The following is a 13037-nucleotide window of genomic DNA, read 5'->3' on the forward strand; positions in this document are numbered from 1 at the left end:
AAAGGGCCTGGTATGGAATTTAGGGGGACCCCACGCCATTTTTTTTTTACATTTTGGTTCGGGGTTCCCCTATGCTGTTTTTATCAATGAACGTTTATGTGTATTGTCGGACCGACAATTCATATAGCCGCGAGTAGTTTTAAATGACTTTTTTTCCTTTGAAATGTCATTTTGCTGTCAGACTGTTCTAAACACGGGAAACATGCGCCCCTTTACAGGCATACTATAGACACCCCCCAGGTATGAAATTTAAAGGAATATTACACTTTTATTGTTTCACTTTAAGCATTCTTAAAATCACTGCTCCCGAAAAAACTGACATTTTTAAAACTTTTTTTTGCATTGATCCATGTCCCCTGGGGCAGGACCCAGGTCCCCAAACACTTTTTATGACAATAACTTATAAGCATTTAAAATTAGCACTTTTGATTATTCATTTTTCGAGTCCCATAGACTTTAACGGTGTTCGCGTGTTCAAACAAATTTTTTGCCTGTTCGCATGTTCTGGTGCGAACTGAACCGGGGGGGTGTTCGGCTCATCCCTGCTCTTCACATGTTATGCTTTTTAATAACCTTCTAATAACCTGTATTAAGTGTTTACATAAGGTGTTTATACTCTTATATTCATGTATGTCACCACTATATGCCTTATTTTCGTATGTTCTGTCCCTCCGCCCACCAGTATCTTAGTTAGGTTCCCATTCTGATGTGCTACCCAATCACGGCGCATCGGACTTAACCACTCCCCCCCCTTGCCCTTATATATCCCATTTGGCATGGCTACCGTCCTAATAACTTGAGAAAGGAGCGCGGCTATTCACGTCATCAACAGCTTGCACGCTCGTGAAACGAGTCGCAGTACAGTAACGTCACCCCCCCTTCCCGCCTGGACACTTCCCTGCGTTCCAAGCCTTGTGTTGAGGATAGATTCCACAGTGGTCGGCCGAGCACCATCCAGCGGTGCCTGAAGCAGAAAAGGCAGACCCAGCGGAGAGACCACATCACAGCCGGCTAACAAACACCTAGCTGAACATGGCTCCTCACCATGGGACGCACACAGATGAGTTAAAGGGATCAACCACACCAAGGACAGCCCCAAGTATTTGGGATTTTATTCCATGCCTTCCTTGTAGAAATTCCTGTATGCAGTTTGCAACACGTGCTATTTTTCTAAAAGGAACTAAGAGTTCATAGTCCTCAAGGGACTTTGCCACTGATCCTTACTGAGGGTGTCCAGGAAGGAGAACAGCCCAGGATCCCTACTTCATACAGAGGGAGGACGTTGTCCCCATTCATCATCATTTTCCATCAACTTGGGCATCACATAACCCCCCCATCCTAGTTGATATCCCTATTAAAAAACAAGCTCAGAGACTGATTTCATGTGTCTGGAGGCAAGTGGAAAATGCGTGTTGCCTGGCTGTGCAGGAATAGGGGAACCAGTTACCAGCAGCACACACATTTGTAAATACATGCATAAGCTGCAGAGGCCGTAACAAGGCCCCCCATTATTTTCTGCAGTCCTAACGCTATACATTTTGAGAGCTTTCATAGTAGGAGCACATATATAATAATGGATAGATTTAGGGCAGGTATGCCTGGGGGCAGCCCACTCCTCCTCCGTTTGTTGCAAGCTGGCTGGTAAGCTGTGAATTATTCTTTGTTTTTGTTAGATGCTATACAAGCCCCTACAGGTTATCAGTTTAGAGGTAACCCTGAATAAGAGCCCTTTCACACTGGGGCGGGGGCGGCGTCAGCGGTAAAACGCCGATATTATTAGCGGCGTTTTACCGTCGGTATTCGGCCGCTAGCGGGGCGGTTTTACCCCCCCCGCTAGCGGCCGAGAAAGGGTTAAATACCACAGCAAAGCGCCTCTACAGAGGCGCTTTGCCGGCGGTATAGTATAGCCGCGCCATCCCATTGATTTCAATGGGCAGGAGCGGTGAAGGAGCGGTATACAGTCCGCTCCGAAGATGCTGCTAGCAGGACTTTTTTTACCGTCCTGCCAGCGCATCGCTCCAGTGTGAAAGCCCTCGGGGATTTCACACTGGAATGAAAGCAGCGGCACTTTCGGGTCAGTTTGCAGGCGCTATTATTAGCGCAATAGCGCCTGCAAACCGCCCAAGTGTGAAAGGGCTCTTAGATTTATTGCGCTCACACCAGAGTGCGTGGCAGTATGTAATGTGTGTAGTGCAACTGACAGTTTTGTATGTAGGCACCCACAATGTGTGTATTTACATTTGTATGTGTGTGTACATGGGGGTTCAAAAATTGAGGGGGGGTTAAAGCGGTAGTAAACCGCAGTTCGATGAAAAAAAAAAAATTCCCTGCAAGGCAATGTCATAATATGCTAGTATGCATTGCATACTAGCACATTATGTGAGATTTACCTTAAAACAAAGCACTCCAGCACTGCACTGTCACCACTGAGAGGGCTTCCATCTTCCTCCAGTCTTCCTTCTGGATTCGTGGCCTCTGGCTTAATGAATGGTCGGGGAGCAATGAGGTCACTTTAAGTGCTTTGAAGTAACTTTAATATTTTCAACTTACAGTACAGGACACAGGCAACATATTCATACACCATGGGTTATAGACACGTATCGTTAGGTGATTGGACTTTGGCAAGCTTTTTATTAGGTACTCAGGTGCTTCCTGTCATCCTTTGGCCACTAGAATTACATAGTTACATAGCAGGTGAGGTTGAAAAAAGACATAAGTCCATCAAGTCCAACCTATGTGTGTGATTATGTGTCAGTATTACATTGTGTATCCCTGTATGTTGCGGTCGTTCAGGTGCTTATCTAATAGTTTCCTGAAGCTATCGATGCTCCCCGCTGAGACCACCGCCTGTGGAAGGGAATTCCATATCCTTGCCACTCTTACAGTAAAGAACTCTCTACGTAGTTTAAGGTTAAACCTCTTTTCTTCTAATTGTAATGAGTGGCCACGAGTCTTGTTAAACTCTCTTCTGCGAAAAAGTTTTATTTCTATTGTAGGGTCACCAGTACGGTATTAGTATATCGAAATCATATCCCCTCTCAAGCGTCTCTTCTCCAGAGAGAATAAGTTCAGTGCTCGCAACCTTTCCTCATAACTAAGATCCTCCAGACCCTTTATTAGCTTTGTTGCCCTTCTTTGTACTCGCTCCATTTCCAGTACATCCTTCCTGAGGACTGGTGCCCAGAACTGGACAGCATACTCTAGGTGCGGCTGGACCAGAGTCTTGTAGAGTGGGAGAATTATCATTTTATCTCTGGAGTTGATCCCCTTTTTAATGCATGCCAATATTATGTATGCTTTGTTAGCAGCAGCTTGGCATTGCATGCCATTGCTGAGCCTATCATCTACTAGGACCCCCAGGTCCTTTTCCATCCTAGATTCCCCTAGAGGTTCTCCCCCCAGTGTATAGATTGCATTCATATTTTTGCCACCCAAATGCATTATTTTACATTTTTCTACATTGAACCTCATCTGCCATGTAGTTGCCCACCCCATTAATTTGTTCAGATCTTTTTGCAAGGTTTCCACATCCTGCGGAGAAGTTATTGCCCTGCTTAGCTTAGTATCGTCTGCAAATACAGAGATTGAACTGTTTATCCCATCCTCCAGGTCGTTTATGAACAAATTAAATAGAATTGGTCCCAGCACAGAACCCTGGGGAATCCCACTACCCACCCCTGACCATTCTGAGTACTCCCCATTTATCACCACCCTCTGAACTCGCCCTTGTAGCCAGTTTTCAATCCATATACTCACCCTATGGTCCATGCCAACGGACCTTATCTTGTACAATAAACGTTTATGGGGAACTGTCTCAAATGCTTTTGCAAAATCCAGATACACCACGTCTACGGGCCTTCCTTTATCTAGATGGCAACTCACCTCCTCATAGAAGGTTAATAGATTGGTTTGGCAAGAACGATTCTTCATGAATCCATGCTGATTACTGCTAATGATATCATTCTTATTACTAAAATCTTGTATATAGTCCCTTATCATCCCCTCCAAGAGTTTACATACTATTGATGTTAGGCTAACTGGTCTGTAATTCCCAGGGATGTTTTTTGGGCCCTTTTTAAATATTGGTGCTACATTGGCTTTTCTCCAATCAGCTGATACCATTCCAGTCAGTAGACTGTCTGTAAAAATTAGGAACAACGGTCTGGCAATCACTTGACTGAGTTCCCTAAGTACCCTCGGATGCAAGCTATCTGGTCCCGGTGATTTATTAATGTTAAGTTTCTCAAGTCTAATTTTAATTCTGTCCTCTGTTAACCATGGAGGTGTATCCTGTGATGTGTCATGAGGATAAACACTGCAGTTTTGGTTACTGAAGCCCCCCGATTCACTCGTGAAGACTGAGGAGAAGAACAAATTCAATACCTTCGCCATCTCCCCATCCTTTGTAACCAGATGTCCTTCCTCATTCTTTATTGGGCCAATATGGTCTGTCCTCCCTTTTACTGTTTACATACTTAAAGAATTTCTTGGGATTTTTTTTGCTCTCCTCCGCTATGTGTCTTTCATGTTCTATCTCAGCCATCCTAATTGCACCCTTACATTTCTTGTTGCATTCTTTATAAAGTCTGAATGCTGATGATGATCCCTCAACCTTGCATTTTTTGAAGGCCTTCTCCTTTGCTTTTATATGCATTTTTAAATTGGAGCTAAGCCATCCAGGGCTTTTGTTCGCTCTTTTAAATTTATTACCCAATGGGATACATTGGCTAATGCCCTTATTTAATATGCTCTTAAAGCAAACCCATCTCTCCTCTGTATTCTTTGTTCCTATTTATGTGATTTATACTGAAACTAATTGACCTGTGATCGCTGTTACCTAAATTGCCCCGTATTTCCACATCCCTGATCAGGTCTGTATTGTTGGTAATCAGTAGATCCAGTACACAATCCTTGCTGCTAATCCAAATTGTGATAGGAGATCTGTCTCCACTTCCTCCCTCAGGTTAGGGGGCCTATAGCATACTCCCAGTATTATTTTCCCCTTAGCTTCATCCCTTTGGAGCTCTACCCATAAGGATTACACCTCCTCCCTAGCTCCCTCAGTGATGTCATCTCTCACATTCACTTGTACATTATTCTTGATATATAGGCACTGCAGGACAGTCAACACCTGGGTTACCATATACTCATTCCAGGTATGCTTACCCTATCCCCTGCACCCAACTCCATGAGTACCCCACAGTAGAATATTTGCAGCTATGGTGGAGATGGGGCAAAAGGGAGCCAATTCGAAATCATAGGTGAACATTCACTCTGCTGAAGGTTCTCTCAACACTCAGACACAGGGTAACAATGCGTCCCTTGCACCATAGCAGGACCCGGTTTTAACACCAATGTCTGTGTCCAGTTCTATCTCTATCTCAGGAACCCAACATGTGGCCTACCTGAAAAAAGCAGACTTTTCTGTCACCAGTCCTTGGACAGATTATGGCCTTAATACAACCATCTTTGTCCAGAGCTCTAAAACATCCCACCTCTTCTTCCACTCCAGTTTCCCAACTGGCATCATATCCTAAAATGCTAGTCCTAGAGGATGCAGAGACAGAAAGGAACGAAGAGGATATGGATGCCGTAATGCAGGAAAGTGCGCAGAATTTCTCCCCCCCACATTTGCATTATATTGACGAAGGAGCTTCACACAACATGCTTACTAATGTTGAAAATCTCATTGCCTCTGTCTACAAAAGCCTTGGCATTAAGCCACTTGACTCTCCTCCATCTCACCATGACCCTTTGGGCACAAAGAGCCCTGCAAAGACTTACAAAACATTCCCTGTTCACGAACAGATAGAATGTGCAGTCTATGAGGATTGGGTCACTCCTGAAAGCATTTGCTTCAGGCCCCTTTTTTTACATTCACCTGTCTCGGGAATGACCAGCTGATGGCTGAATGGGATGGGGGAAATGTTTCACTGGTTGTCAGGATTCCCATGGGATGAGCCCTACTGCCCTGGGTTCAGTTTGAGCAAGGGGACAGAGAACTTCAATGAAGTTTGGAATCCCAGTAAGCAAAATTCGATCTGAACCTCAGTTGAGACAAAACCGGAAGCCCATTCCTAGTGGTCAGTGTAGTGGTCTTTTACAATGGTGACTTATGGGAGAAGGACATTCTTACATCGTCATCAGCGGGAAGACTGCCCCCATTGATGTCAGTGGTAACTGAGAGACAGAAACTGTTCATTGCTCAAGGAACCCCTAGAAACCTTTGGAGGAACCCTGACTGAAAAGTCTGGACTAGGCAGTAATATATTTCTCTCCCCCTTGGTTGGATTGGAGATGACCCCATCTATAAGGATATACAGTACATACACGCACAGCACAAGGCTGTGTTCACACTATGAGAGGTTTCTCTGGGTTGCAGTTCCTCTGAGCTCCAAAAGGTGGCGATCTCAAGTCTACCCAAACAGGAAGTCTCTATGGAATGCAGACAGGAAATGATGCCAGGTACAGACAGGAAGTTCCGGGTGAGAGGTGAGTCTGGGGGAACTAGAGACTGAGAGAAGGGTTGCGAACTAGCCACTACCCTGAGAGAAGACATTGCAGGAGCTGGCAGTAGAGGAGGTAATAAGATCTTATTTTCTATTTACACCCAGTAACCCCCCGTCATGTCCGTCCTCTTCCTCCATAGTCACTGTGATGTCTTTTATCTCCAGTAGATGAGGATACACACATATATAGTGTGGAAACCTAGATTAACCCCTTCAGGATCAGAACATTTCCCCATTTATGGGGCCGGAACATTTTCTTTGTTTTGGACTTAAATTCTCGTAATATGGTCCTCCAAACAAACAGTACTGGCAATAAATAGACAAGACAATGACCATCCTGACCATACATGGCCTACAAAGGGCAATTATTACACCACAAAGGTGTTCTATCAGGTTGGGGTCAGGACTGTGCAGGCCAGTCAAGTTCCTCCACCCCAAACTCGCTCATCCATGTCTTTATGGACCTTGCTTTGTGCACTGGTGTGCAGTCATGTTGGAACAGAAAGGGGCCATCCCCAAACTGTTCCCACAAAGTTGGGAGCATGAAATTGTCCAAAATGTCTTGGTATGCTGATTAAGAGTTCCCTTCACTGGAACTAAAGGGCCAAGCCAAACTCCTGAAAAACAACCCCACATCATAATCCCCCCTCCACCAAATGATTTGGACCAGTGCACAAAATAAGGTCCATAAATATAGATGAGTGAGTTTGGGGTGGAGGAACTTGACTGGCCCCAACCTGATAGAACACCTTTGGGATGAATCAGAGCAGAGACTGCGAGCCACTCTTTCTCATCCACATCCGTGCCTGACCTCACAAATGCCCTTCTAGAAGAATGGTCAAATATTCCCATAGACACACTCCTAAACCTTGTGGACATCCTTCCCAGTAGAGCCAAAGCTATTATAGCTGCAAAGGGTGGACCAACTCAGTATTGATCCCTACGGACTAAGACTGGGGTGCCATTAAAGTTCACGTCTGTGTAAAGGTAGACGTCCCAATACATTTGGTCATATAATGTATGTCACAGGAAAGAAAGTGGAGAGGAGACGGCACTCATACATAGAGTAGGTCTGTTTGTGCAGCATCGCCTAAAGGTTGGCTACGGATCACTGCTCTACATCTGGTGGTTTAGTCCAGACACAGGTTCTGACAGTGCTCAGAGCTGGAATTCAATGCCTCAGGAACCCACTGTCACTCTGTACAATGCCCTTAATACTAGAGAACACTTGGCAACCAAGAGGACAAACACCCCCATCCCCCCCCCCCCCCACAGTCCTTATATTGCCCCCACTAGGCTGCTATTGGAGGGAGGAGATTTCTCCCCACAACTACTCCACCGGCAACATCCTCCTGCTATCCAATCCAATCCAATCCCTTCTATTACTGCAGAGAGTGACAGTGACATCACTTCTGTCAGTCAGCAGAGTTCTGGTAATTATCCTGATTAACCGCCAGCTTGGGCTAAAAGTTAGAAAGTTCCCCTTGCTGGACATCATGATGACCCTACATTGACCTCACAGCACTGCCTCAGAGCAAACAAGTCAAAGGAAGGATCATATTTATCATTCCTTGTCTGCAGATCTAAAACTATTCAAAACCAGTTTAGAAACAAATCAAATCCAACAGAGAAAAAGAAAATTCTGATCCAGCAGGCCAAGAGAATTCTGGGTTCCCAAAAATGTAACAAACACTAAACATTCCAAACTAAATGTGTTCCCATGGGGGCAGTAGTTCTTCAATGTACAGCAACCCTCCTATTACCCCCCCCCCCACACACACACACACACACATAAACATCATTTTATTGTGTGACCAATACCAGCTAAATAATCCTTACTTTAATTTCCCAAATTTAGCCATCTACAAGGAGACCTGTATAGATCAAATGATGGGACGAATGAGGATGGAGGAGGACCGGAGTCACATGACTGAGAAGATACTAAACCTCACCCTGGAGATCATCTACCTGCTGACCGGAGAGGTGAGGAGGATTCTGGGAGGTCACATGACATCACTCTTATCTCTATTAATAAAACACAGACCTGACTGGAGAGGTGAGGAGGATTCTGGGATTATAACATGATATTCCTATTGGTTTCTCAATACAGAGATTTCCTCTTGTGAAGTCAGGTGATCATATGACCATCACAGTGCCTCCATGTGACTCCCTAAAACCTGAGAGACACAACAAGCAGAAGATTCTAGAAGTCACCAAGAAGATGATGGAGCTGCTGACAGGAGAGGTGAGCGGTGCTGAGAATTCTGGGACATTATCCAGTAACAGACAAGGGATGTGTCTGGATGGTGACTGTATCATTGTGTGTGTCAGGTTCCTATAAGGTGTCAGGATGTCACTGTCTATTTCTCCATGGAGGAGTGGGTGTATTTAGAAGGACACAAGGATCTCTACAAGGACATCATGATGGACAATCAGCCGCCCCTCACATCACCGGGTAAGAGGAGACTTTATTGTAAAGGAGAGAGCAGTACGGAGGCTCCACCTAGATTCCCCATCATCTGATAAACACATAGAAACAATGTATTCAGTCAGTGTGTGTGTTTCCTACAGATGGATCCAGTAATGGGAACCCACCAGAGAGATGTCCCCGTCCTCTGTATTCCCGGGATTCCACACAGGAAGATCAGACCATCCCTCACCATCATCAGGTAGATGAGGAACAATCACTGATAGTATCATTAGGATCTGTACATTATCTGCATTGTTACCATTGTCGTCATTTTTATTATATATTCAGAATGGAAACCTGAGAAATTCTAAAGTTGAGGTTAAAGCAGAAGAAGAAGAGATGTATGTGAGGGATGATCAGCAGTCTATGGAGGAGGATGGAATAACAGGGACATTTATAGAGGAGGACACTGCTACAGAGATCAGCACAGGTGGGTCATTAACACTAAATACATTCCTCCACCCATACTGCTCACTGATTGGTCCGGAGTAGGGCAGGGACTGGGTGATATCAGCCTGTAATACCCTGGTCACTTTCCTGAGCTGTGTTACCTGTCCTGTGTTCGTGTAATTCTCTCGGATAATCTTCCTTCTCTGTGCTGCACACAATTTATGTATGTAGACTGGATTTTTGGAGATACTGGGGTTCAGCTGGCAGCAAAATGTTGACTTTCACCGTTGTAGGACCTAGGCAGGTGGGGTATGTGCATTGGGTCTTCTGCCCCATGCCTGGGTCTAGTAAGATCTTGGACACATCAATTCTCAAGGGATTACTTATTCTGTTATTTGCTGGCTGTGCCGGGTGGAGGGATATGTCTGTATAGTCTCAGACCCAAGTCACTGAGTGCAGTCTCAGGAGATGGGAGGCAGCGGTGTGGGACCTCTACAGCTTGTTTCATGTAAACATTTAAGCTTCCACTGATTACTGGATACCAATATTATGAGTCCTGACCATTAGACTATATGCTCTATGTTGAACATTACATAATTCTGATACTATATACTCCTGTATGTTGTATCTTATACAACATGTTGTACATTACATAGTCCTGACTTCTGCTCTCTCCCCTCTACTCACTGCTATATATACACATAATATGTATTCTCTTTTGTTACACCCATTTTCTACCAGCTGGACATTTTATATCTGATGATTTGATTGGAGCACAGACTTTTAAATGTTGATAACAATGTGATAACATCCTCAAAACTAGGAACCTCAAACAGAAAGTGATAATGAGGGAGGAGTCAATAAAGCAAAGATGGAGGTCTTCAGGATCAGTCCAGTTATCATTTTGGTTGTTCTCCCCCCATCCTCACTCTCTGACCTCTGGTGGGGCTCAGCCCCGCTGTTATTTATGACTAAATCATGGACTAAATAAGGAAGTGCAGGACTTCTTGTGTTGGGAAGATGGCAATGAGTGATAGAGGGGGTGGGGTCACTCGTCCTATAATCCCCTCATCACTGTCACTCCTATAAAAGACAGTTCTCGTTGTTTCCTCACTCTCTGACTAAGGTCCATGAATAAAGAAATGAACTTGTAGGAGATTCAGAGGACCCATTTACTAGTTACCTTAAGGCCAGGTCCACATATGTGCGGCCACAGTTTCGTGCCTGGGGTCCGGTGTGTTTCTGTTCTCCCGGTTCAGGTGTGATTCAGGTCCAAATTTTTGCCTGAATTTGCAGCTGAACCAGACCCAAAAATGCACAGGACCCTTTTGCAATCTGCACCATGGCTGCCCCGGACCTGTGTGAACCTTCTCCATTGAGAGCCGATCACACTCACATTTCATGGGAATTGGATTTGGACATACAGTATGTGAACCCAGCCTGAGGGGCGAATTGTAAGATCCTCAGAGACAAAGCTGCCTGATGTGGGCGGAGTCCTGGTTTAGGGGAACCAATCTGCTCATGTCTAGTAATAATCTTTTTATCTCTATTTTAGTAGATGGACGGGAGATGAGGAAAACCTCAGAGTATTGTCTCACTTTGTCTCCAGACTGTAAAGTAGAAGATGAGGACATCACACAGTATAGTCCAGGAGAAAACCCGGCTACCTCAAATGTCCATCCGGCACCACACAGTGTAGATGGACCATCGTATTCCTCTTATCCTGAGGAACCTCAGACTGTGAGGGACGGTGCCGTCCTTCCAACGGAGAAGAGTTTGTCCTGTACTGAGTGCGGGAAATGTTTTGCATTAAAATCAGCTCTTGTCACACATCAAAGGCTTCACACAGGAGAAAAAACGTACTCGTGTACTGAGTGTGGGAAATGTTTTTTACATAAGTCCAATCTTTACAACCATCAGAGATCTCACACAGGGGAAAAGCCGTATTCCTGTCCTGAGTGCGGGAAATGTTTTTCACAGAAGTACAATCTTTACAGGCATCAGACGTTGCACACGGGGGAAAAGCCATATGCCTGTGCTGAATGTGGTAAATATTTTGCAAACAAGTCACATCTTTACAAACATCAGAGATCTCACACGGGGGAGAAGCCATTTTCATGTCCTGAGTGCGGGAAATGTTTTTCAGAGAAGTCCAATCTTTACACACATCAAAGGTTGCACACAGGTGAAATGCCATATGCCTGTGCTGAGTGCGGGAAATGTTTTTCACAGAAGTCCAGTCTTCACACACATCAGAGATTGCACACAGGAGAGAAGCCGTATTCCTGTCCTGAGTGCGGTAAATGTTTTTCATTGAAGTCACATCTTGACAAACATCAGAGATCTCACACGGGGGAGAAGCCATTTTCATGTCCTGAGTGCGGGAAATGTTTTAAAGATAGTTCACATCTTTCCAGACATCAGACATCTCACACGGGTGAGAAACCGTATTCCTGTCCTGAGTGCGGGAAATGTTTTTCATTGAAGTCACATCTTTCCAGACATCAGAGAAATCACACCGGGGAGAAGCCGTATTCCTGTCCTGAGTGTGGGAAATGTTTTTCACAGAAGTCCAATCTTTCCAGACATCAGAGATCTCACATGGGGGAGAAGCCATATTCCTGTCCTGAGTGAGGGAAATGTCACTCACTGAAGTCCTGTCTTCCTGTAAATCAGCACAAAGTGGGTCCAGCAGCGATCACTGCAGGTAATCACTGGCTGTGTAGAGAGCCAAGAATAGGTGTGGCTGCCAGTGAACTGTCATTAGAGTGATCATGGCCGGCAGGCACACCTACCCACTGATAGCCACAGGACTAATCATAATCATTCACACCGGCCCTAATCAGTGGTGTGAGTGTAGTCTATGTATGTGGTGGGGGTTGGGGGGCACAATTGAAATCTGGGGGGATGCAGCCCACTCCAGCACCCCCCTAGATCTGACCATGCAGCATTTACTTACCTGGCTCCCATGCATTGACTACGGCCGGTGTAATTGCAAACATGGCAGCCCCGGCATCCCTCCAGCCGTGCATTTGCCTGACTTGTCAATGTAGGCTGCTATGTTTGCATGGCATCCTCTGTGTCCCTCCAAATGGGCCCTGAGCTAAACTCTCTGGGGCCACATGAGGCTTGCGACCTGCTGGTTGGACACCCAAGGTTTAGAGTGTGACCACGGGAGGGTGATACCATTTCGCTCACATAAACCCTTTCATAGCCAACGTTGCGTTTGTTTTTTTCCCCACACGCGTTAAAATGCACAGTTAGTTAACCCCCCCTGACAATTATATTTTAAAAGCAGAGGCCCTGGAGAATAAAATGGTGGTAATTGTTAAGGTGTTTCTCTTTCACGAATCTGGCCTTAATATCCGGGTTTATTTTCTCCTTTCCCCCTTTTCTATGGTGTGATCTTTTCTACAATACTTTGTTATAATAATGTAACACATTGTGTATTGTATTGTTACCAGCCCTCAAATTTTACACTCACCTACTCTTATTTTGCGAGTGGAAAATGAGGGCTGGCGAGGAGCTGGGCTGCCTGGGAGGGGGGGGAGAGAGCACCGCCGGCGGGTGGGGTTGATTGGGAGCCGTTTTCCTGGCGATTTCCCCGGGTGAAGAGAGCATGGAGGAAGAGGAGAGCCGTGGGATCACAGAGCGCGGATAGCCCGCTG

General features: G+C 45.3%; 1 protein-coding gene across 1 annotated transcript in view; it reads left to right on the plus strand.

Annotated features, from left to right (window-relative positions):
- The window catches only part of LOC141121631 (uncharacterized), a 220833-nt gene that overhangs the window by 185849 nt on the left and 21947 nt on the right, over positions 1 to 13037 (plus strand). Inside the window, 7 exon segments of the mRNA XM_073611280.1 lie at positions 6383 to 6492; positions 8368 to 8492; positions 8620 to 8754; positions 8841 to 8964; positions 9081 to 9178; positions 9268 to 9409; positions 10925 to 11970. Of these exon segments, the coding sequence (XP_073467381.1) occupies positions 6383 to 6492; positions 8368 to 8492; positions 8620 to 8754; positions 8841 to 8964; positions 9081 to 9178; positions 9268 to 9409; positions 10925 to 11970 (1780 nt within the window).

The sequence above is a fragment of the Aquarana catesbeiana genome, unplaced genomic scaffold (genome assembly GCF_042186555.1).
Source record: "Aquarana catesbeiana isolate 2022-GZ unplaced genomic scaffold, ASM4218655v1 unanchor226, whole genome shotgun sequence".
Lineage (NCBI taxonomy): Eukaryota > Metazoa > Chordata > Amphibia > Anura > Ranidae > Aquarana > Aquarana catesbeiana.